General features: G+C 40.0%; 1 protein-coding gene across 1 annotated transcript; it reads left to right on the top strand.

Moving 5' to 3' along the window:
* The first annotated feature begins 1,970 nt into the window (after positions 1-1,970).
* Positions 1,971-2,765, top strand: LOC123450817. Its single transcript, XM_045127895.1, has one exon. The coding sequence runs from the start codon at positions 1,971-1,973 to the stop codon at positions 2,763-2,765; it is 795 nt and encodes a 264-aa protein (XP_044983830.1).
* The last annotated feature ends 22,536 nt before the right edge of the window (positions 2,766-25,301 follow it).

The following is a 25,301-nucleotide window of genomic DNA, read 5'->3' as shown; positions in this document are numbered from 1 at the left end:
ATGCTCCAAGGGTAATTTCAATCATTCTTGCGCTCTATCGGTCTCTTTCGATGATTTTCTGATATATCAATTAATGAAAAACTTAGCAAATCATTATCCTTGTCGGGCAGGGTTTGGAAGCGGTTCAAGTGCGTGACTCCCGGTATCGAGCCTGAGAAGCTAACCTTTAGAGCGGCTCAGGTAAGTAGTAGTATGATATACTTCTATTTTCAATACATTTATGATGCTAGATTATTATTTTGATTATATATATTCTATTCTCGTAAAGTGCGACCAGCAACCACGGGGGACGCATCTATGCGGATACTATGTTTGCGAGACCATTCGCACGTTTACCTCTGAGCACAAGGATCACAGATTCGACGTAAGCAATGAACATTCACACCTCTATTTTTACCTGTCATTCTTTGTTATCATGATTGATATTCATATTCATCTCCTCTTCTTATATAGTACACGGCCATGAGGGAGAAGGTCCTACCAGAGCAACGCGCGATTGCTGTTGCAGAGGAGCTTGCGAACTTTCTGAGGACGGAAGCTATAGATGACAAAGGACGATTTAGTGTAGCTAGGGGCCATTACTGATGTTCGTCCATGTAATCGAATAGACGGGCTCTAGTCCCGATAATTCAGATCTCCATATAATTGTATATATATGCTCGCTTGTAAGATAAGTTAATCTTATATATATATATATATGCATAATTATTTCTATTTAGAATTATATGAAAACTAATTCCCGAACACCAAACGAGGCATCACGTTAATCTCCCGAACACCTAAACCCTAAAACCCTAAAACCCAAAAATAAACAAAATCTGAAACTCTTTAGCCCCGGTCCGTGTAACGAACCAGGACTAAAGGGTCTGCCCTTGAGGGCGCTACGAGGCACCCACGTGGAGCACCTTTAGTCCCGGCTTGGAACAGGGCCGGGACTAAAGGTTAGGCTTTTAGTGCCGCCCCTTTAATCCCGGTTGGTGAACCGGGACTAAAGCCCCTTATGGGCCGGGGCTAAAGGTCCTGTCCCCACTAGTGTTGATACCTTTTTTTTCTCTCCTCCTTCTGTACCAGCAATTTTGCACTTGCTTAACTTATCTCCTTCCATCCCGGCAGTTTCGTACTTAAGTTATCCTAGTACACATTGAAGATGGCCATCAGGAATAAAATTATGATACTCCCTCCGTCCCATAATGTAAGATGTTTTTTGACACTACACTAGTGTCAAAAAAAGCTATTACATTAGGGGACGGAGGGAGTAATTATCACGGCCTTCCTCTAAGCCTGTATATTGGTATCCAGCACTTTCGTTCTTCATCAAGTTCTCCTAGCACGTATCAAAGATACCCGTTAGAAACAACACTTCTATCCTATGGCTGTCATTTCTCAAGATAACCTTCATACAAACCTGTCCAATATCAATCCATTTATTATCTTATATACTTATCCATATAATCTCCAAATGACAGCAGCTTCCTCGGTGTTGACACTTTGTAGTGCTAATCCAGAAACCAACCAGACTTGTGATGGTCTCAAGGTTAACGTTTAAAAACCGATCAGCCATATCATACCTCATCTGCAAATGGTTAATTGTCTCATCCTCATCACTCGAAAAAAATTATGAGTTTCAATAACATTATCCCCCCGCCCTGACTGGTTGCCTGTCGCCCATGAATTTATTATAGAATCCACATGGATTGGTCCGTGCTTATAGTCTTTAACCGTGCTTATCATATGATCTTTGAACCAACTTCGCGATTATTGCACTACTGTATTGGTAATCTGTAAGTTCAGGGCTATCATATTTAATTTATGATTCTGTTTTCTAGTTTTGGAGAACACCTGATATCATGTGCATCCTATTGTTTTATTTTGTTCCTTTCTATCAGAGTTGGGGTTAGGGATTTTAATCATGGATCTAACACATGTACAATGTTCCTATTGCTGCTTGATCAGCTGCGCTGGAGCCAATGATGAGGTCGGAGCCATCAGACGATTGCTCACTGAACTGGAGGGCCTGTGAAAGACATGCCAGTTGCACCATGATGCAAATATTTTCACTGAAGCTGGCGTATCCTCCTGCTGGTGACCAAGTTAAGGTGTATGGATTCATGGCTGTCCGGGATACTCGGGACCATCTGCGTAACTACATCTTCAACCGCACAAGAGTGGAACAAGATGACGGATTTATACAGTTGTCCGGACCCAAGAGAGGCATCTGGTGGTATGACAAGCAACTTGTTGAGTTCGACATGAGGATCAAGAGAGGTGACAATGAAGCGGATGATCCGCAGCTCATCGATGGCGCCGTGTGGTTCTACGACGGTTGCTCGCCGCACGCTAAAGTGCTCACGCAACGCATCGACGGTGACTATGGCTCGGTGGACATAAGCTACACGCTCCTACAAACAGCGATGGAGGCCACGGTGCAGATTGCTGCGTCGGAGCTGGACAGAGACATAGGCCTACTTGTAAGGGCGTATTACGTCAGTGATCTCTTGCACCAGGGGATGCAGCTGTTCGATGGCGTTTTCCCTGCTGATGCTGCTGCTGGTGTTGCCGACAGGTATGAGCTAGATAAGTATGTGGTCGCTGCTTCCAGGCGTACAAAGTTGGCTCTGCAACTGAGGATCCGTTCTTTGGATGATGATGTTGATGCTTGGAGATATTGTCTCAGCCCAGCCAGTAAGCATGGAACTGACGACTTCAGTTTCGCTCTCAGTTTCGCGACCATTGATGTCAAGATCTCTTGGTCAACATTGGACTAGATCACATCTCCTATCCCTGGTCGAAAAGTGTCGTATATGAGACGGTGAAAGTACAGTCAAGCTTGACTAGATGGTGAAAGTGCAGTCGAGCTTGGTACAAATAAATAGTTTACTTCGGTACATGTACTACTAGCTTGCTTATGTCAGATTATCCACCCCTGCGCTTAATTATGGGAATGATGCTGAAATTATGCTTGTATATCTGGAATAACACTTTGTGTCTTGCTAAATACTTCACGCTGGATGTGTTTGTGTGCATGTTTAGATTTTGTTTGTGGTTACTTTGTTAAGACTGATTCTCATTTGAGGGTCATATTCTCATAATTGCCACTCGTTAGCACAACATGCCGCCACTCGTTAGCCAAAGACTGCATGCTTAATAACAGAACTCATTTTTTCTATTTTCTGAAATGTTAAAGCTATGTTAATCATCTTGTTTACACTGTTAATGCAACTCCATTAGATTAGGCTGTTTTTTAACCTTATTATAGGCTGTCTTTTTACCTTATTATAGGATCCCTAGCAGATCTCAGGTCGCTATAATAACCACCCTTTTACTTGACCCAAAAGAAAAATCGTCGTCACGTGAAACGGCCCTGTTGGATTTTTGGAGGGAAGCAGTATATTTCGGCCCTCCAACCTTTCTTCCGTTGTTTTCTCTATCTCCCATGCAACTTAACGGGAGGGACATTTAAGTTTGCGTCCTTTATTCCGTCGTCACGGATTATCCTCGCGCCACCGTGCTTTTCGGCGCCGCGCGATGGGTAAAACACTCGGTTGCGTGGATTTGCTACTGGCCACTGTCTAGTGGTTTTCGTGTGTTTTAGTTTTAGATGACGAGGGATATGTTAGATTAAATCGTGGATTGATTTTTTTAGATGAATGATTGGAGTTCATCGTCGTCGTCTGAGTCGGATGATTCTGACATAGCGGAGATGCTTTTTGACGACGATGTCGATCACCTCGTTTTGTGGCATCTTGTCCAGAAATTTAAGGTTGGCAAGAAGAGAAAGCACCAAAGATCTACTGTTAGCCATTGCTGCATTCCGTGCAACTGAGAACTCGGTCATTCCATGCTCATGAAAGGTTACCGCCGAGGTACCGACCTATCCGGCTCACCTCTTCCATGGATGTGTGGGACTGTGGGGAAGTAGGGGTGTGGTTCCTACTTCCCAGTGGTGGGGAAAAGACTCGGTTGCCTGGATTTGCTACTGGCCAAAGGCAATCTCTCTAGTGGTTCTCGTGTGTTTTAATTTTAGGTGACGAGGGATATGTTAGATTAAATCGTGGATTGATTTTTTTTAGATGGACGATTGAAGTTCATCGTCATCGTCAGAGTCGGATAATTCTCACATAGCGGAGATGCTTTTTGACGACGATGTCGACCACCTCGTCTTGTTGCATCTCGTCCAGAAAGGTTGGCAAGAAGAGAAAGCACCGAAGATCTACGGCTGGTCGTTGCTGCATTCCATGCAACCGAGATCCCGGTTATTCCAGGCTCATGAAAGGTTACCACTGAGGTACCGACCTATCCGGCTCACCTCTTCCATATGCATTATCGAATGCATACATCTTCTTGTTTTCACATTGCGGAAGCTTGTGATCAAAATTGCTCATGAAATATTACTTTGTTTTTCTATGAAAATATTGGTAGCCGTATCAAGCCTAGAACCCAAATCATCAAAAATGCCTATAGATCGTAGTGTAGATAGTTTCTTGCCATTTTGATGTATTAGAAACATGGAGAGGTGGAGACGTGGTTCCTTATGATAATTGCAAGTAGGTGTAGCAAGCACATTTATATTATATTTATTAAAATCATCATGTGCAAAGATAAAACGTAACCCATCAATAGAATCCTTAATAAGTGCAAGTTTCACTGTTATAGCGTAATTGGGAGAGTTCAAGAAGATAATAGGACTATCATGTGGGGTGTAATAACAACAATTTCATTTTTAACATACGGAACTTTAGCAAGTTCATCTCCATAATCATCATTCATATTTCCATCTTGACCATAAGCATATAAAGCATCAAGTTCATCAAATGGGATATTTCAATCGAATCCAAGGGGTCATAGCAATTACCGACATAGCATTCATCCTCTTATAACCACGAAGGGAAATTTAAAAAATGCATGCTATAAAGAGTTACTCTCATTAGAAATTGGGAATGAGTGTTCAATATGTTCTTCCTCTTTTTTTCTTCGCTCTCCTCCTCGTCTTTATCATCTAATGAGATCATAGTTTCAACAATTTCAACTTCCATAGAATCCTGCAAAATATTAGTCTCTTCCAAAGAAGCAAATATTCTATCATTAAATTCATTAAATGTGAAAGTGTGTTATATCGACTAGAGGGGAGTGAATAAGTGATTTTTATCAATTCGTCACTCAGGAATTTCTCTCTGAGGAAATTTCTAAGTAACGAACTACTTGGAGCGGAATAAGCACTCATGTGTAAGTGTAACATGGCAAAAGCATGCTCGTCATGATGGAATAATGCAAACACAGAGTGCGAGTAGCGTGAAGAGGATAAGCAAGTGAAGAACAAGTTGGCTGAAGAATTTGAGATGAGGAAATTGATAAAGTTTTTAGTCAAATCCTTCAAACAGTAACGATCAATTTCATCAACACGTAAATGAGAAGATAGAAGGGTTGAGGAAATAGAACCAGGTACTCGGTGAAGACAGTGATTTGATGACCCAGTTCCAACTGCTCTCATAGTCGTACGTCTGGTTTGAAGCTGCTTGATATTTAAACCAAAAGACACACAGTCCCTACTGTATTCTCCTTGAGCTAAGGTCATAGAGACCTCACCCAGCACTCGTGGTAAGTCTTCAGGGAAGACTTCCAAACTCTCACAAACTCGGTCACCCGATAATCCATAATTTACTGCTGGATGCTCTAGACCATTGACGCCTAACCGTGTGGAAGATGCAGAGTCTTGAAAGGTAAGAAGTGTCGGTTCTACACAGGAACAATCTCTTGAGTGATGCTCAATCACTTTGGGTTTTGGGTTTTGGTTTGGGTGGTTGGGTTTTTCCTCACAGATGATTTTCTCTCAGAGTCCTCAGAGGATAGGATGCTCTCAAATGACAAGTGTCGAGTTCTCCCTTAGAGCAGCCAACTAGCTAGTGGTTGTAGGGGGGGGGCTGCTATTTATAGCCTGGGAGCAATCCCGACATGATATGACATAAATGCGCCAATTATATGATCGTTATGAGGATAAGGTTTTGGGACAGATGGAGCTAAGCACAACAATGGTCGGAACTTCCAAACTATGAAAGTCCTCATATCTGTCATGTTCCTCACTTGTAGGAAATTCGCACTAGAGAAATCATAACTCTTCAGTTAGAGCAACTTCCCTAGAGACGAGAAGATCTTCGTCTCTATCACTAAATAAATTGACTGAAATGTAAACAATTTCCAAAGGTTTCACTCGAAGGATTGGGCATGTGTAGGCTTTGAGACGAGCATCACTTGGAAAAAATTTCTTAGTATTACCTCGACCCCTTTAACAGTACGGTGTTCCAATGACTCAAAAGAAAGGAAATAAAACTATAAAAACAAAAATCTTCAGGCTTCAAAGCCCTCGCATCAATATCTTCGCGGACACACCAATTTTCTCACTTTCAAAATCTTTAGAAAAGTATCAAAGTCTTCAGTTGAAGACATTTATTTTGAAGGTCGACATTCTTCAAATATCTCAAACTCCTGAACGACTTATAGAGCGTGTGTACACTCACAAACACAAGTCTCTTAACCTATAAGTCCTCTATACACCAAAATCACTAAGGAGCACTAGATGCACTTACAATCTCCCCCATTTTGGTGATTGATGACAAATAGGTTAAGTTTTCAACGGGGATAAATATATGAAGTGTAAGTACTAAGTTTGAGAAATTTGATTCCAAGATATAGAGAAACTCCCCATGAAGATGTGCATATTTGAGGAATTTGCTTTGGACTGCAAATGCACATTGTATATTAACACTATGGAGATCTCCCCCTATATCCTGGAGTCCATACATGCATTTAACATATATCATGAGGAAATTGAAATGCATGATGGAAGGTGGTGTCCGACAAAATTTAGCATGTGTACATTAATTAACATGGGGAACAAGCATGTAAGAAAAGTGGTTCAAAAGTGTATGACCACCACCGGACTTAAGTTTACAACTCATACAATGAAACACATCATACGAACGAGAGTTGCAAATTAATCAAAACAAAGCCCATATAGGTAGACCCGCTGGAAGACTAACTCAAATTTCTCCCTCTTTGTCATCAAGTGATGAAAAGGGACGAAATTAAGGACTAACGCCCCTGGAGAATATCAACTTGTTGGTCGAGGAGGAGCGCCGACCTTGTGAGGGTCGTTTGTCGATGAAGGGATTGCAGCAGTGTCGTCAAGATCCTTAGCTTCATCCATTGAGCGCGATGAATAAAGCGAGCTGGTCATCAGCAGAGGAACTTGAACTTTCTTCAATTTCTTCTTGGGTGGAAACGACCAATCAAAGTCCTGTTGAAATTCCATCTCTTTGAGTTCTTCAGGAGTCTTGAGGTGCGACAGAAGGGCCCAAGTGCGATCAAAGATTTCATGAAGATAATAGTGATTCTTCCTCACAACATTATGCGTCACACTCATGTCACGAAGAATTGCACCAAACTGGCGCTTTACCCACTTTTGATTGCGATCGACCTTCTGATGAAGAGTTAGAATAAGTTCATAGTGAGTCATCATGCGTGGGGCAGTTTCATGAGGAACTTGAGCTGAGACTTTTGCAACAGAATCTTGTGATGCAGTATCATCATTGGTGGAGTAAAATGCAGGTTGACAAAATTGTCCATCAAGGGGACGAGATCCTTCATCAATAACAGTCTTGACCTTACCATACATTGGGGCAAAGGTTTTCTTGATGACTTCCAGCGGGGCAGGAAACTGAAGTGATTTTGGAAATCAGCTTTGTAAGGAATTGAGGATCTTGCCCTCGTGAATTTCATGATCCATGGTACATAGGTCTTCAGTTCAAACGGTGAAAGAGCAATGTTGGCCAAAGTCCTCATGAAGAAATCATTAAGATTTATGGGAATCCCATAAATGATGTTGATCAACAAATTCTTCATGATTCCCACCACATCTTCTTCTTCAAAGTTGTGACCCTGGATAGGGCTGAGGGTTTTGGTCAAAATTCGGTAGACCATCCTTGGCACATAAAGCATGTCCTTGATGAGGAATGTGGTTCTTGGAGATTTGCCATGAGCTAAAGGCTTCATCAGCACTTGCATCATATGATTTGGCAATTCAGATTCTTCATAGATGCATTTGGCTCATTCTAAGGGAATATCAACTTGGACCACATGAAGCAATTCTGTTGTAGGAGCACTGTAGTGTGTGTCTTCGGGCATCTAGTAAAGTACCCATGTATTGATATCTTGTGCTTCACCAGAGATGTGCAAGGTTCCATAGAATTGAAGAATTAGTTCTTCATTCTAGTCACATATATCCATGCAGAATGGCAAGAGGCCAGGATCATGAAGAACACTTAGGACTGTTGTGAAGCAGGGGATGAACTTCATATCTGCATGAGGAATTTGACGGTGCCGGAAGAGTTTGCTCTTTTCAAAGAGCACAACACCGTAGAAGTTCATTTGAGTTGAAGCCTAGAACCTTTTGCGCCTTATCCTTGGAGAGTCATAGGGATTTGCACCCATGAAATAATGATGTTCATCATAAAAGTTCTCCTTGAGGAATCTAGGTCGCTTTGTACCTTTGTATGGCTGAAGTAGCTTGGGCTGAAGATTTGGCTTGTATCACCCAACAAGTCCTCTTGGCGCAATTTCTTTTTGAGGAACTTGTGGCACAACAACCGCTGACTGGGGATTTTGAACAATGTGTTCATCAGCAGGTTCTTGAAGTGTTGACTGAGGAATTTGAGGTACATTTTCTCCAGCCACTAGTTGTTCAGTTTGAGGAATATGCGGATCAGATTCATTAATGACAGTCTGGCTAGCAATGGACTGAGGAAGAGGAGTTGCAATATCTTCAATAGCAGTTTGTTCAACATTTTCTTCAAATGATGCAAGTGATACTTCTTTTGGAATTGATTTCATCAGTGTATGACGTTCATTAGACCCAGTATGAATTTCCTAAGTGACAACATGGGACTAAGGAATCTGATGAAGTGGTATGGCTAGTGGTGAATTGGGGTGAGCCGTTTCCCAATATTCATCATTGATCCCTGGTGTGGTGCATCCAATATCCACATCGTCTTAAATATCTTCAACGCCCGCCTCTTTAGCAGATAACTGAGGCGGGGGTGATGATGCTTGAAGGATTGAAGTGTTCTGGTCCACTTCAATTTCTTCATTGATCAGCCCTGTGGAAGCAGCAGATCAATTTTCTTGATCCACTTCAGGGATGTCATATTCTTCACCAAATGGCACCATCTCGTAAGAGGGTACCGTAGTGATGGGAGTAACATCAATTGGTCACTTGAGGAACTTGTCAAAGTCCTCAAGATTTTGGCTTCATAGGATTTTGTGCTTGTTGATACTTTTCGCTTCTTACCAGCTTCCTTTTCAGCAGCCTTTGTCTTCTTTGCTTCTGATGCAGAAGGAGGTGTCAATTTCTTCACTCTTGAAGATTTTGTCATTGGAGAATTTTCTTCAGGCACGGATGATGCAGCCGTCCTTGCAGGAGCATTTTCTTCAGGCACAACACTTTCTTCAGTTGGCTGAGCAGGTTCCTCAAGTGTAACAGTGGAGGTTGCCCTAAAAGTTTCTTCAGGCACTGCAATTTCTTCAGAAGCCATGACAATTTCCTCAATAGGCTGAGCGGAGGAGCTAGCTGAGTAATTTTTGGTTGAGATGGAGCTGCAACCGTGGTGTTGTGATCTGAGATGGCCTTGGTTGCAAGGTTGACGAACCTGACCTTGGCACCTTTCCGGTCCGCATGATAGCAACTGTATTATTCACTGAGGTTTTTGATCTCAGTTTGTGCAGCGATGAGTTTTTCAGGAGACAAGGTGAGGAGGTTGTTCTTTATAAATATTTCCTTCTGAGTGTGCTCCTTTCTGGCCCTTTTGTCCTTCTCAACTTTCCATTTTTCCTTGGTGATAAACACCGTCAGCACATGGCTTGGCCCAGGTGGAAGCTTCAAATTGTCAAGTGGTGTTTGAGGATTTTGGTACCAGATGTCAATGAAGTCTAGTACGACCTTGGGGTACAGCATTAGAGGAATGTTTGTGCTTTTGGCCTGAGCAACTCTTTCTTGTTTGCTTCTGATGATTTCTGCAAGTTCGTCATCATTAGCTTCATCATCCTCAGATCATAAGGGAACATTGAATACCACTTTGTTAGGACCTGGTATTTTGCCATGCCCAACAGTCATCTTTTTATTCATGGTTGCACTTGAAGAAGTGAGTGCAGAGCCAGATGCAGATGGTCTGAGTGCAGAGGACTTTGCGGCAGCTGCTGAGGAAGTTGCAACCATAGTTGGCGGTGGTTGAGGATTTTGCTGTGAGGATTTTGAGCTTCAAGATTTTGTATTCACAACAGGTTTCTTCACCAGAGCTTGCTTTGGAGTTGTTTTAGTGGCACAGGCTTCACCAGCAGAGGAGGTAGCAACAGCAGGTGCAGCAGCAGTCTCAAGGTTGAAGTTCCTCACTGCCTATTTTGCAATCTTCTTCAGCTTTGCTTGACATTTTTCCCATTCTATGGGAAAATCTTCACCTCTAATGTTTCTAGTGGGAGTATTGTACTAGGTCAAGAACCCACCTTTGTACCTTTCTTCCACCTCGAGCAATCTATCCAAGCAGGAGTAGGGTTTTACACCACAAGGTGACCCAAACCTGGGTAAACTGTCGTGCGTCCTAGCTCACCTTCCTTAGCTCGTGTCGCCGGAGATTCGCCATGAGGTTGGGAGATAGAACAGGGTTGGAGAGCGAGCACACCCTAGTGTTCGAACCTTTTCTTGGGTCTGCGGAGCCCAGAATCCGACAATAGCAAAATTCATCGTCTACTACGGACGACGCTCTGGCTAATTTTTGAGAGGAGATGGCTAAAATGCTTCGGGAAAAGTTTAGTGTTGAATTACCTGGGAATCAGATTTACCAAAAAACATATCCTGAGTAATTTGATGCAATCGAGTTCCCTCTAGGATATAAAATTCCAGATTTTGTTAAATTCTCTAGAGAGGGCACAAAAACCACATGTGAGCATGTTAGTCAATACTTAGCACAATTAGGTGTAGCAGGCTCATTAAATGGATTGAAATTATGTTTATTTTCTTTATCATTGACTGACACCACATTTTCATAGTTTTCTGCTTTACCACATGGTTCTATTCGTGTGCAGTCATAGTTAGAACAGAAATTTCATGAACACTTTTATAGCGGCGATAGTGAACTTAAATTATCACATCTTACATCGGTTATGCACAAGCATGATGAATTGATCTCCTATTATGTCAAGAGATTTAGAGATACAAAAAACCGGTGTTATAGTTTGGTGATAACCGAGAGAGACTTGGCACATCTTGTGCTTAATGGTTTGAGAACTGACATTAGAGAGAATCTAGAAGGCTATGAGTTTTTCAGTGTCAACCAAGTCTTTCAAAGGGCTTTGGTTCAGGAAAGTCGAAGCAAAGATCTCAAAGAAGTTCATAAATATAAAACTGATCGTCCAAAGATGATATGGTGGAGTATGATAGTGAACACTGGAAGATCATGGTAATGTTTATGCTACCTAATTTGTTTGGCCCTTAAAGGCCAAACCATTTACTTGCAATGATCCGAAACCGGTTCATAAGAATAGTGATGAAGAGATGAAATTTACTTTTAACATTGCGAAGCGTGATAAAATATTTGATACTTTGTTGCGGGCTAATATCATTAGGATATCTCATACTTTAGTGTCGTTTGAAGAGCTGAAACGACGTGCTTATTACAAGTACCATAATTGTTTTTCTGATGCTACTAACGATTGCAATGTTTTCCGATAAGAGATAAAATCTGCCATTAATGAGACGACTGAACTTTTCTAAGGTGCAAGTTGATAAACAACCCTTTCCAACAAACACCTTGGATATGGAGGGGAAGAAGTTGCTCATTCGGCCGGAAGTAGCTGAATCTGCTAGTAAGTCCAATATTGTCATAGGTGAGTCTAGGAAAAACAAGGAAGACGACAAGGTATTGGGAGACAAGTTGTGCTTGACAAGCAGCCTCGTTGCAAGGAGATAATTAAGATCATCGTCAAGAATCCTACACTTGGGGAGCAGCCACAAGTATAAGAGAACACTCATATCAAATTTATTAAGCCCAAAAGTCCAAAGGTTGGCAAGTGGAAGACGAATGAAGCTAAGATACATTGCATACGGATGAAGCCAGCTCTTCACATGTTGCTTTCCAAATATGCCAATCAAGCGACCGATTCTAACTCTAACCAGTAATCAAATTTGAAGCACTCAAGATCACCTCCGAGACAAGAATTTTAGCATCACACAAGGCCATATGCGTCGTGGGCACCAAGACCGTGCATGGCGCCACCCCCTATGCGCCATGCTATATGGGAGACTTCATTGTACATGTTCTGTATACGCAAAAAACATTTTTTAATCCATTTTTAACATTTTTCAAACACAAATTAAACATTTATTTGATACATGGTCAACATTGTTTCTATACACATTTTTAAAATTCTTGTGTGACATTTTTTAAACACAAGATTAATATTTTATGAATACATGGTCCATATTTTCCTATAAACATTTTAACACTTTTGTATTCTTCAATAACATTTTTTCATACATGGGCAACATTTTTATTATAAACACTTACCATTTTTTAAATACTTGATTAAGATTTTTACAAATACTAGTTTAACATTTGTTCAAATGCTTGATTAAGATTTTTAAAATACATGATCAACTTTGTTCACACACAATATATTTTTTTTATACAATTTTCGTATACACGATAAATATTTCTTTATAGATATTTATAATTTTTGAATAGTGGTTTAAATTTTTTAAATACATGGTCAACATTTTATTCTATACCTATTTAAATATATTCAAATGCTTGATTAACATTTTTAGAAAAACAAGTTTGATTTTTTAATACAGGGCCAACATTTTTCTATGTGTATTTAACATTGTTCAAATACTTCATTAACCTTTTTCAAATAATTATTTTTAATGCTTGATTAACATTCTACATGATCAAATTATTTTTCATATGCTTTCTTCTTCCACACGAAAAAGCCTTTCTTTATACGCATTTAATATTTTACAAGTATTTAACATTTTTCTAATACAGGGTCAGCATATGTTCTATGCATATTTTAATATTATCAAATGCTTGATTAATATTTTTCAACTACAACTTTTTCTTTTATTTATACATGGTCAAAATTTCTTTCTCTACACATTTAACATTTTACAAATTCTCCATTAACAATTTGAATAACTTGTTTAACATCTATTTCAAATACTGGATTACCATTTGTTAAATGCATGAGCTATTTTTTGACACATGTTTTATTTTTTTTATACATGAGAAACGTTATATATATAATTGAGGATTATTTCCTATACACATTTAATATATATTTTTAAAATATGTAAAGTAAGTTTTTAGTTTACTTATTAAGTATATTTGGCATTACAACGTAAAACAAATAATTTATGTGAATTATTGAGCTGGACGACACGTTAGTTCTTGCAATAAGCGAAACAAAGGACTGCCCTTTTTCTTTTATTTATACATGGTCAAAATTTCTTTCTCTACACATTTAACATTTTACAAATTCTCCATTAACAATTTGAATAACTTGTTTAACATCTATTTCAAATACTGGATTACCATTTGTTAAATGCATGAGCTATTTTTTGACACATGTTTTATTTTTTTTATACATGAGAAACGTTATATATATAATTGAGGATTATTTCCTATACACATTTAATATATATTTTTAAAATATGTAAAGTAAGTTTTTAGTTTACTTATTAAGTATATTTGGCATTACAACGTAAAACAAATAATTTATGTGAATTATTGAGCTGGACGACACGTTAGTTCTTGCAATAAGCGAAACAAAGGACTGCCCTTTTTCTTTTATTTATACATGGTCAAAATTTCTTTCTCTACACATTTAACATTTTACAAATTCTCCATTAACAATTTGAATAACTTGTTTAACATCTATTTCAAATACTGGATTACCATTTGTTAAATGCATGAGCTATTTTTTGACACATGTTTTATTTTTTTTATACATGAGAAACGTTATATATATAATTGAGGATTATTTCCTATACACATTTAATATATATTTTTAAAATATGTAAAGTAAGTTTTTAGTTTACTTATTAAGTATATTTGGCATTACAACGTAAAACAAATAATTTATGTGAATTATTGAGCTGGACGACACGTTAGTTCTTGCAATAAGCGAAACAAAGGACTGCCCTTTTTCTTTTATTTATACATGGTCAAAATTTCTTTCTCTACACATTTAACATTTTACAAATTCTCCATTAACAATTTGAATAACTTGTTTAACATCTATTTCAAATACTGGATTACCATTTGTTAAATGCATGAGCTATTTTTTGACACATGTTTTATTTTTTTTATACATGAGAAACGTTATATATATAATTGAGGATTATTTCCTATACACATTTAATATATATTTTTAAAATATGTAAAGTAAGTTTTTAGTTTACTTATTAAGTATATTTGGCATTACAACGTAAAACAAATAATTTATGTGAATTATTGAGCTGGACGACACGTTAGTTCTTGCAATAAGCGAAACAAAGGACTGCCCTTTTTGTTGCTCGTTGAAACAAGCCAAATCCTATTTGGAGCCCTATTTGTTGCTCGTTAACTGGCGCCTGCGCACACCACCTTCCGCAAGCTGGACAGGACCATATAATTTATTTTCTCATTTGTTAAGTCGTAAAAAGCGGTGAGATAGAGGGATTCGAACTGACGACCTGCTCATGTCAAGTACACCACGATAACCAACCAGCAATTTCTTGGAAAGTGACTTATTTCCTTCTATTGGGTTTATTTACTTACTGTTTTTTCAAAAGATTTTGTCCATTCTTTTTACTTTTTTTTCCTTTTCTCTCTTTATTCTTACACTTTTGATAATTTATATATGCAGGGATTTTTTAGTTTCGCTACTCGTTTAATCGATGAGCTATTTCTAATTCATGAACTTTTCTTCAAATCGATGAACAAAGTTTGATGAACTTTTTTCAAGTTTGATGAACATTTTTAAACAAATGAACTTTTTTTACAAATTAAATTTTATGAATTGTTTTAAAAAGGGATGAAGTTTTCTTAATTTATTAAGTTTTTTCAAAAATTTGAATCATTTTTCAAAATACATGAACTTTTGAAAAGTTTGTGAACTATTTTTAAGATCACGTAAACTTTTATTCAAAATTTATGAACCCTTTTTCACTTTCATAATTTTTTTGTTTTTCGCAATTGTTTTTTATTTTTTAATTATTTTAAGAAAGTTAATGGTTGAAAAACTAGAGGAGCGCTTGTCACATGGACCCCCCACAAGCAGGCGGCTGTGGGTGCCATCTAGAGGAGCTGGCGCCTGCAGCGCTGCATAGAAGCTCCGTTGAAACAAACTTGCTGGCACTCGCGTACAGCGGGGTTAAATAGGCCGGCCCATTTAGGTGTCTGCGGAAGCCTCTGTTTTTTCCTTGCTTTGGGTACCCTTTTTCGTTGGATATATAGTTGTTTCACAGTTTTCCATTTTATTTTCATACAACAATTATAATTCTTCATAAATTTTAGTGAATTACCAAAATTTCCATAGATTCATATTTTTAATGTAAGATGTTTTTGAAAATAATAAATAGCAAGGTTAAAAAAGATCGTTTGCATTTTTTGAAAAAGTTGACAAACATTTTCAAAATGTTCAGTTTTTCAAAGAAACATTTCCATCGAAAATAATTTCATTTAAAAAATTAAGGAGCTATTTGTGATTTCCAAAACTAATTCATAACGTAAAAACCTGCTGGAAAGTTGAACTAGAAAAAGGAAATTTTGGCCACCGAGATGTGTTAACAAGGTTCAACGATCATCGGCTAATCCCTGGTGCATGAGTATGGCCGCTTATCCTTGTGACAATGCTAAAAAACCGCACCTGAGTGCCAAGGGCGAAGCCATCGTACACACTTGGGTCCAGGTTAACCCAACAAAGTTTTCGTAGTATGCATGTGCGTATAGAATAGTCATGTGTATGAACCCACCGAAAACATAAGGATGCACCTATAAAAAATAGAAAACTTTTACTAAGGTAATCAACTAAACCGTTTGACGCAAGTAGGCCAATTTAGACCCATAGGTAAATCACTACTGTTGTGTGTGTCATATGGTCATATGCAGCATATGCCAAACACGCCCTTTCGTTGTAACCCACTTCTATTTGGCGTGGGTTGTTGTGTAGCGACCTAGCGCACCCCACTAAAGGGTCAGTTCAGTGTAAGGGTTGTCCCATTTTGATTGTTTACCATCGGTTGGAAAGGTCAGGATGCTTCTAGAACCTTTGCAAATCCTCTTTTAGTTTTTCTTTTATTCATGTGCCTTTTTATATATTTACTTATGACTTTTATTTTTAATATTTTCATTTCCCTTTTTTCTAATTTCACTTATTTTACTTCCGTCTTATTTTTATTTCCATTTTGTGAACTTATTGAAATTCATAATTTTTTATTGAAATTATGATCACTCTTTCAAATTTTAAAGTACGTTTTACAAAACGAAGTTTTTTTAAATTATGAACATTTTATAAATTCGTGATTTGTTTTAAATAATGAAAAATTAAATTTGACATGTTTTTGGAATTGATTAACATTTTATTTGAAATTTTTGAACACTTTTTGAAGCTGCAATTTTTCTAAAATTTTGGGAAAAATATTTTTGTATTCTATAGTATTTTATTAATTTTTTCCAAATATTTGATGGAATTAATAAATGTTTTACCAATTCATAAATATTTTTTAAATCAACTAACATTTTTTGAAGTGATAGCATTTTTGAAATTGCCCAGACATTTTTTAAATTAGTGATTTTTGTGGAAAACCATGATTGTTTTGAATTCGTGAGCATTTTGTGAATGCATGAACGATTTTTTCGTAAACAATTTATTTAAAAATAGTGAATAGTTTTTTATTATTGGGGCATTTTTTCAAAATCAGGAATATTATCTTAATCCTGGGACATTTTATATTTTCCCATCTAGTTTTCAAAATCATGATTTTTGGGCATTCATTAGTATTTTATGATTTCTTCAATATAATTTGTATTATTATTATTATTTTAATTTGAATTCTTTGAAATCCCAAAATATCTTAAGAAGATAAAAATGAAATCCGTAAAGAGAAAGCAAAAAAAACTGAAGTGCAAAATGTTGGGCGCGTCCTGCCCACATGGGCCGACTCAAAAGGCGCGTAGAGGGAGGAGGGTGCACTTTCCGCGTGTTCGTGGCACACATTGTTGCAAATAGGATGTCCCTTCCCCACCACGCCGTGACAGTCTCTCGTGTAGTCTCCCTCCCCTCTGTCGTTAGCACATCACAACATCAACGCTCGCCTGGTTGCCAGCAGCAAAGTTATCAAGGTGGCAATGACTGGTTAGAAAATGCGCCAGATTCAAGGTAGCATGATCTCATCTTCTCGCCTGGTTGCCCTAATCTCAATTGATTTTTTCTAGAACTTTGATTGATCCAGTTTATGTAACTATATATTTTTAAAGGCAAATATATCACTGAATTTAGATAACAACGTGTGCACTTTGAGGCCACCGCATTAGATGTAGGAAATGTTCACCAAATATTGTTATTGCATATTCTGAAGCCATGTATACTAGGAGAAAATAATTTAAATGGTCTGCCTTAACAAATGGAACACAGCAATGATAGCGAATTTACATGTTTATTTTGCTTGATCATCTATTTTCTAACATGTCAAACTAATTTATCACTTGTAGCGTTTTCAGGAAGATTGATTACCTAAAGGTATAAAGTTCTTTCGGTACTTTCTATTTACAATATGTAAACAAATGCTTTTATAATTTCACCCAACTGGTACGTCAAATTACTCTTTCGTTTTTAACGCAATAACTGATATGATATTCCGATCATTATGTTATCTTTAAGTGATATATTTAAGTTGGACATTACACTTAATTCATATAACCAAATCCTTACAGTGAGTCAACAAGTGAACGCATCAGCTTAATTTTTGGTCTCCGCCCCTGCTCGGCGTTGACACATGTCGCGTACCCCGTGCATTTATGTTATTATGTTGGCATATATTGCATCATGCGTTTATCCCTCACATTATATAAAAGGCTCAAGATACAAATTTTTAACATTTCGTAGTCTACACATAATACGTACGATTTAAAATCCAACTGTAAAATACTTGTATAAATTATTCGACACAATTCCAACGTAATTTTTGACAACTCAGAAAACCCACAATTAGCTTCGTGGTCTGTCTGTCTTCCCATAAATCGTGATAAGATCAGCGAGCAGTAAAAATCACAATCATACCTAGTACCAGAATTTTCAGGTTTCATTTCTATAGAACTCTCTAGAGCCACACAAACGCAAGCGGCCGGTTTCGCCCGACCAGGAGGCCAGAAGGAAAACCGACATGACAAAACAATTGCTAATTAGAAAGCTAATTCGTCAAACGTGCCGCGACAGCTCTGGCCTAATTCGTTCGTCCTCTTCCCCGTCGACGACCACAAGCGGACGGAAGAAGATCGGGCTAGCTCGCTCGCCGGCCGGTCGCCGAATGATTGCGGCGTACGGCGGTGAGCCTGTTGGCTTTGTCTAGTTCCGGCCAGGCTTTTAGCAGACACAGGAATGAGGGGCCGTGGCTTTTCGTACGTGGAAAGCTTTACGCCCGCCGTTGTCTGCACCGGTGGAGCCTTGCGGCGGCGGAAGATCTCGCCGGGCGATCCTGGAGGCCACGACGCGGCCTCCCATTGCTGGTCCCGACGCTGCATGGGATCAGCTATTTTGGCTTTGGCTCCAAGCACAATCATTCGCCTAATCTTCAGAGTGGTTCCTCCGATTAATCATACCGACGTACCAATTTCGTGCATCAAAACCGAAGGATTAAAGTGGTCTGTACCGCTGAAACCTTATCTATCTTCTCGCGAATCAGTCCCGCTCCGTGCTGTTCTTTTCACCCTAGGATCAGTGCTACTCCTGCGGGAGAAAAAAAAGTAAGTTTTGCTTAGGATCTTGGCAACATTGCCACTTGACCGCAGTTAATGCCCGTGAAATCAAGAAGAAAAACAACGTTTATTAATGGCGATGGAGATGGACAGATGACGTGTACTTAGGAAACCTGGAATCCTGGCCACTGAACGGCATTTCATGGGCACCATATAATCTGTATCCACTCTTCGTCATCCATCTCTTACTACCTAGTTAAGGTTTCCACGCACAGTAGTCTTCGCGTTCAAGCAATGTCATATACTTTTCCTAATTCAATCCCCATGCACGCACAGTATGTATTGTGCCTTCGATCTGTGCATATATTGTCTAATCAGCAAGAGAAACCGAAGAAGGCAAGAAGCATACATTTACCAGCGTCCGGATGACACAATCGACAGCCGATCAGACGTTTCGGCTGTTGAATAATTAGTCACAATTTTCATGATTAATTTTAGAATATAAAGCATGACGATACCAGCTACTAACATGTGAAACTCTATCATACTAGATGTAGCAGACAACATGAATAGCAGCAAGACCGTATAGCAAAACATGTACGCATCTAACATGTTCAGGCTAACGGGAACACGACGCACGTATCAAACGTTTGTAGAGGAAGCAGATGTGTTCGGTGCAGCAACTTTGTTGACGATGACGTTGGCGATGACGGGACGAAGTAGACGACGCTTGAGGCGGCGGTACGCAGCACCGTCCGACTTGCTTGATAGACGACCCGTTGTGGAAGCAGCGAGCAGTCGCGCAAAGCGCTTCCCAAAAACCTAATTCGCCTTCTCCCGTACAGGATCGCAAAGGCGACTGGTTCCGGAGATCTGCTCTCCCGTTCGCCATTGGACACCGGCGCTCGGGATGAGGTACACTACGATGGCGGCGCAAGTTGTGAGATGAGGCAAAACCATCGCCCCCGCAAGGCATCGGACCGGAATTTGGCGGACCATTCACGCATATGTCGCATGTACGCGCCGCCCTGCCAGGCCAGGCGAGCGAGCGCGTGTGATTCTCTCCTTTTCTCTTCTCAACACACACTTAGAGTAGTGGGGAGAACTCACTATATAAAGAGGACCAACTCTCCCTTCACTAGCGGTATGGGACTAAACGTTAGCACCACCACACCACCACTTGCCATTTAATTCATGGGCTCAATTTGAGATTTCAGAATTTTGTAGATGGGCCAAACCCATTTAATTCTAACAATCCCCCACCAGATCTCAAATACCCATTTAAAGATTTGCCTTGTCTCTCCACTTGTTTAATATACCAGTGTTTCAGGAGAGACTGTTAAGTTGAACTTCTGCCTAGAACTTTAAGCTACATCCATCCATAACTTGATAATGGACTATGCCTTGAATTGCTAGTTTTGTGTGAACAGGTTCCACTCAAAGTCTTAACCAATACCTCGCTGCCAGTAGACTACCCCACGGTTTGGAGCATATACGTTGTTACGCAATCCCCGGTCCGCTAACACTAGCGTTCCATCCCACCTACCATGACCGACCACCCGTGAGTCCACCGAGATTTATTCCGGGCACCTGGGCTCTCATACCACTTGTTACGCAATCCCGGGTTCGCTAATACCAGCGTTCCAGCCCACCTACCATGACCGATGTACTCCATGGTCTCTTCGGGGGCTTACTAGAGATTACTCAAATCTCCTAGATTGCGACGTTTTACAATCGGAGCTCATATAAGTGTGTTCTTTCAAGATTGTTCTGTAGGACAACATCTTTGCTATAATAGCCAATAGAATCACATTAAGGCATGTTGCCAACCTGCCTAACAGTACTTAAGCCTTACAACTCTGAGAGTTTTGCATCTTCACTTAGAGACGGTCACTTATTACTCTCCTCTGTTAACCAATAGCTTGTTCTTCCCAGGTCCTAATTCACGGGATCTCCGATCACAAAGGTTGGGTTACTACTATGGTGTAACGTCTATGGGTCTCATACCCATCTCCCTAGATGCACTATCTATCACATTGCGTGATAGTCCCTTTGTAAAAGGATCTGTCAGGTTTTTGTCTGTTTGAATATACGTAACAGTTATTACTCCAGAGTTTCTCAACTTCCTGACAGATTTTAAACGTCTCTTCACATGTCTTGATGACTTTGCGTTATCCTTAGAATTATTCACTTTAGCGATAAACGTTTGGTTGTCACAATTCATAAGAATGGCCGGTACAGGTTTTTCAACCATAGGCAAGTCCATCAAGAGTTCACGCAACCATTCTGCCTCTATAGTGGTTGTGTCTAACGCAGTTAGTTCTGCTTCCATAGTTGACCTTGTCAATATGGTTTTCTTGCAAGACCTTCATGACACTGCACCACCTCCATGAGTAAATACATACCCACTTGTAGCGTAGAGTACATCAACATCAGAGATCCAATTTGAATCACTATATCCTTCTAGCACAGCGGGGTACCCTAAATAGTGAATTCCATAACTCATAGTACCTCTCAGATAGTGCAAGACCCTTTCTAGTGCATGCCAATGATCATTACCCGGGTTGGACATGAACCTACTCAGTTTGCTCACAACAAAAGAGATGTCTGGTCTTGTAGCGCTAGCTAGGTACATGAGTGAACCGACAATTTGAGAGTATCTTAATTGCTCTCTCGTTTCTTTCTTCTTGTTTCTAAGTGTCACGCTGGGATCATAAGGTGTTGGAGAAGGCTTGCTATCCATAAAGCCGAAACGGCTCAAGACCTTCTCAACATAGTGAGATTGCGTTAGAGTAATCCCACTTTCATCCTTAATTACTTTGATGTTTAGGATCACATCGGCTTCTCCAGATCTTTCATGTCAAAACTCTTTGATAGGAAAGTCTTGACCTCATTGATCACAACAATGTTTGTACCAAAGATCAATATGTCATCCACATACAAACATAATATGACACTATTGCCTCCATCATGGCGATAGTAGACACACCTATCAGCCTCATGAATGACAAATTCCGCATGAGTCAAAGTTCTTTCAAACTTCTCATGCCATTGCTTAGGTGCTTGTTTTAGACCACACAAAGATTTTAGCAACTTGCACACCTTTTTCTCTTCTCCCTTTACCACAAACCCATCAGGCTGATCCATATAAATTTCCTCTTCCAACTCTCTATTTAGGAAAGCTGTCTTTACATCCATTTGATGAATGATCAGACCATAAGAGGCAGCCAGGAAAAGTAGCACACGAATGGTGGTTATTCTAGCAATAGGTGAATAGGTGTCAAAGTTATCTTCGCCTTCTTTCTGAGTGTAGCCCTTGGCCACAAGTCACGCCTTGTACTTATCAATAGTACCATCAGGCCTTAACTTCTTTTTGAACATCCATTTACAAACCACAGGTTTACAACCATAAGGTCGTTCATTTAACTCCCAAGTTCCATTAGAAAGAATTGAGTCCATCTCATTATGAACAACTTCTTTCCAATCATCTACATCTGGAGACGCATATGCCTCTTCAATAGAGTTGGGAGTATCGTCCACAAGGTATACAATGAAATCATCACCAAAGGATTTTTTAACCCTTTGTCTCTTGCTCCTTACAGGAGTTTCATCGTTATCCTTCTCATGGACTTCCTCGGATGTTTGTTCAATATAATCATCAAGTGTACTAGATTTAGAATTTAACTCAGAAGAAAATCTAGCAATGCCATGCATATCTTTCATAGGAAACATATTCTCAAAAAATGTTGCATCACGAGATTCCATTACAGTATCTACATGCATATCAGGAACCTCAGATTTAACTACTAAAAATCTATAAGCAACCCCCACCATGCGAGAGCTTCATCTTTAGTTTGCAAGGCAAGGCGAGGCGAGCGAGAGCGCGCGTGTGGTTCTCTCCTTTCTCTTCTCAACACACACTTAGAGTAGTGGGGAGAACTCACTATATAAAGATGTCTAATTCTTCCTCCACTAACGGTATGAAACTAAACTTTAGCACCACCACACCATCACTTGCCATTTTATTCATGGGCTTAATTTGAGATTTTAGAATTTTGTAGATGGACCAAGTCCATTTAATTCTAACATCGGCATCATCAGTATGAAATATCTGAAGCTGTTCAAAAACAGGTGCGGTTTCTGAGATGTCGTAATTCAGACACCGAGCTGGTGGCTGCATGCATGCATGCTGCAGGAGGGACCCGTCGTGCGTGCTTGAGGCGATCAGGCCCAATATTGCTTCATATATACTGCGCCATCGATCTAATCGGCAAGAGAAACCGGGGAAGCATACATATACTAGCGTACAAATGACACAATGGACCGGCATCCAGTCACATCATCAGTATCTGAACATGTTCAGAAACAGGTGCGATTCCCTCAGAGATGTCGCAATTCAGACATCTGCACTGCATGCTGCAGGGTTACCCAAGGGGACCCGTCCTACGTGCATGCACTTATTTGACGCAATGCTGCATCGCCTAACTAATTATGGTCTCTCCCCTGGTTCAAATTTGTTAAGGGAATCGTAGCTGCTATAATACATCCAAATGGTGCCATCTTTTTTCCAAGGAGACGCGTAATGTGCATCCAAGGTGGATACTATGTATGTGCAGTGGCCCGCGTGGTGCAGGGATCTGAGTTTGATTTGCTATGAGCCAGTTGCTAGACCGTGGATTAGTCGTAATAAGATAAATGTTGGTGTGAATATGGTTACAATTGTTTTCCTTTGATACTCTCTGCTCGTGCAACTTGGGCTGGTTTGTAACTGCAAGTATTCCTTCCGCTTTACAATAATTGTCGTTAATTGTAGCACTATGTCAGCGACATTTACTTTGGAACAAGGCGAGTGCTAATGAGCTTAACTGGTCTGGCGATGCGGTTTCATCTCAGGGTGATGTGATCTGAAAGAAACTGTACTATACGTGTGCGAGAAGTCGCTTAAGTGTACAACTATCCAATGACCAAACATAGAGTTATTATTCCATATCTAGCCAGTAACAAATTTGTCAAGAGCCCTGATGATGGATGCCATGGAATTCAAAGGGAGGGCGTGACCCTGAGAAACAGCTCGCGTTGACGCATATGCACACTCCAGCTTCATCAATGCCTGCTGTTGCATCTTGACTTCTAACCTCAGAGCAGTATTGCTTAACGAACGCATGATACACAAGCTAAGCTCGCGAGACCATTTCGTCCAGGCATGTGCTGATGCGTCAATGGGGCTGTTGCAGATTGACCCTAATTCGTCAATGCCAAATCCCAGAGCGTGATAAACAAGCCACAGCGAGTGAGACCAGTTGATTAGCCCAATCGGCTGGCCACCACAAACTAACCGCTGATCCTGTCGGTCTCGCTTGCTGGTTGACCGATCTCGCGTAGCCTTGTGGTCTAGATGTGCACGATCGAGCAACGGCGGATTTTCGATGGGGATCGATCGAGCATTGAAGCGGCGGATAAGGAGAGTCCACGCCGCCGGCGTACCGGCGTGTAAAGGTGGTGGTGTTGCTTCGTTGGCGTGTGAACGGAGGAAGACTTGGCCGTCCAAATCAGCAAGCCATGGACCCCTGCCGGGCCTCAGTTCTCCATCTACAGTTACTACTACTCTACTTGTGAACACATTGAATGCTCGGGGCAACATCTTGTCGATCTGTTGGTGTTGAGTAGAGGCCGGTCTTGACAGTAACCACTAAGGGGTTGTTTCGTTCCTACCCACACCTTGTCACACTTTGTCACAACTTACCATAGGCAGGTTTGATCAAGTTAGGTGGGTGTTTGGTTTTAGCCACACCTAAGGTAAGCATTTTTTAATGAGTACTAAACTTCACATGTCATAGATACAAAAAGTGTGACAAAATTCCTTTAGGCAAGCCAATGTGTGGTTAACAATTTAAGCAACTCAAGTAAGGCAAGTGTTGCAAGTGTAGCAAAAATAATATGATAAGATATGACAAAGATAGTCACAATCCAAACAGCCCCTAAACCACTCACTCCTTGGTGGCCACGCGTCCGTCGCCAATGTCATACGTCATTCTTCCAGTCCAGTCCAGTCCAGTCCCGACTACGATGTTCTTTCGCAGGTTAAGTAACGTGAATGATGCACCCACAGACGCAACTTACGGAAAGGAACCTAGAGGCGTACATGTTCGTTCCTAATTCCGTACAAAATTGCCCGTAAGCTGTAACGACAACATTGTTCGTCAAGCACGCATGGCATGATTACAGACCATGTTTAATTCACTGTGAAACACCAAAAATGATATCAGAGATTACAATATACTGTATAATTTATTAGTTCAGCAA

The sequence above is a fragment of the Hordeum vulgare genome, chromosome 4H (assembly GCF_904849725.1).
Source record: "Hordeum vulgare subsp. vulgare chromosome 4H, MorexV3_pseudomolecules_assembly, whole genome shotgun sequence".
NCBI classification, from domain to species: domain Eukaryota; kingdom Viridiplantae; phylum Streptophyta; class Magnoliopsida; order Poales; family Poaceae; genus Hordeum; species Hordeum vulgare.
This window is presented reverse-complemented; position numbering and strand designations above follow the sequence as displayed.

Coding starts and splice junctions, on each gene's coding strand:
- LOC123450817 (XM_045127895.1), top strand. CDS start 1,971: ATGAGGTCGGAGCCATCAGACGATTGCTCACTGAACTGGAGGGCCTGT.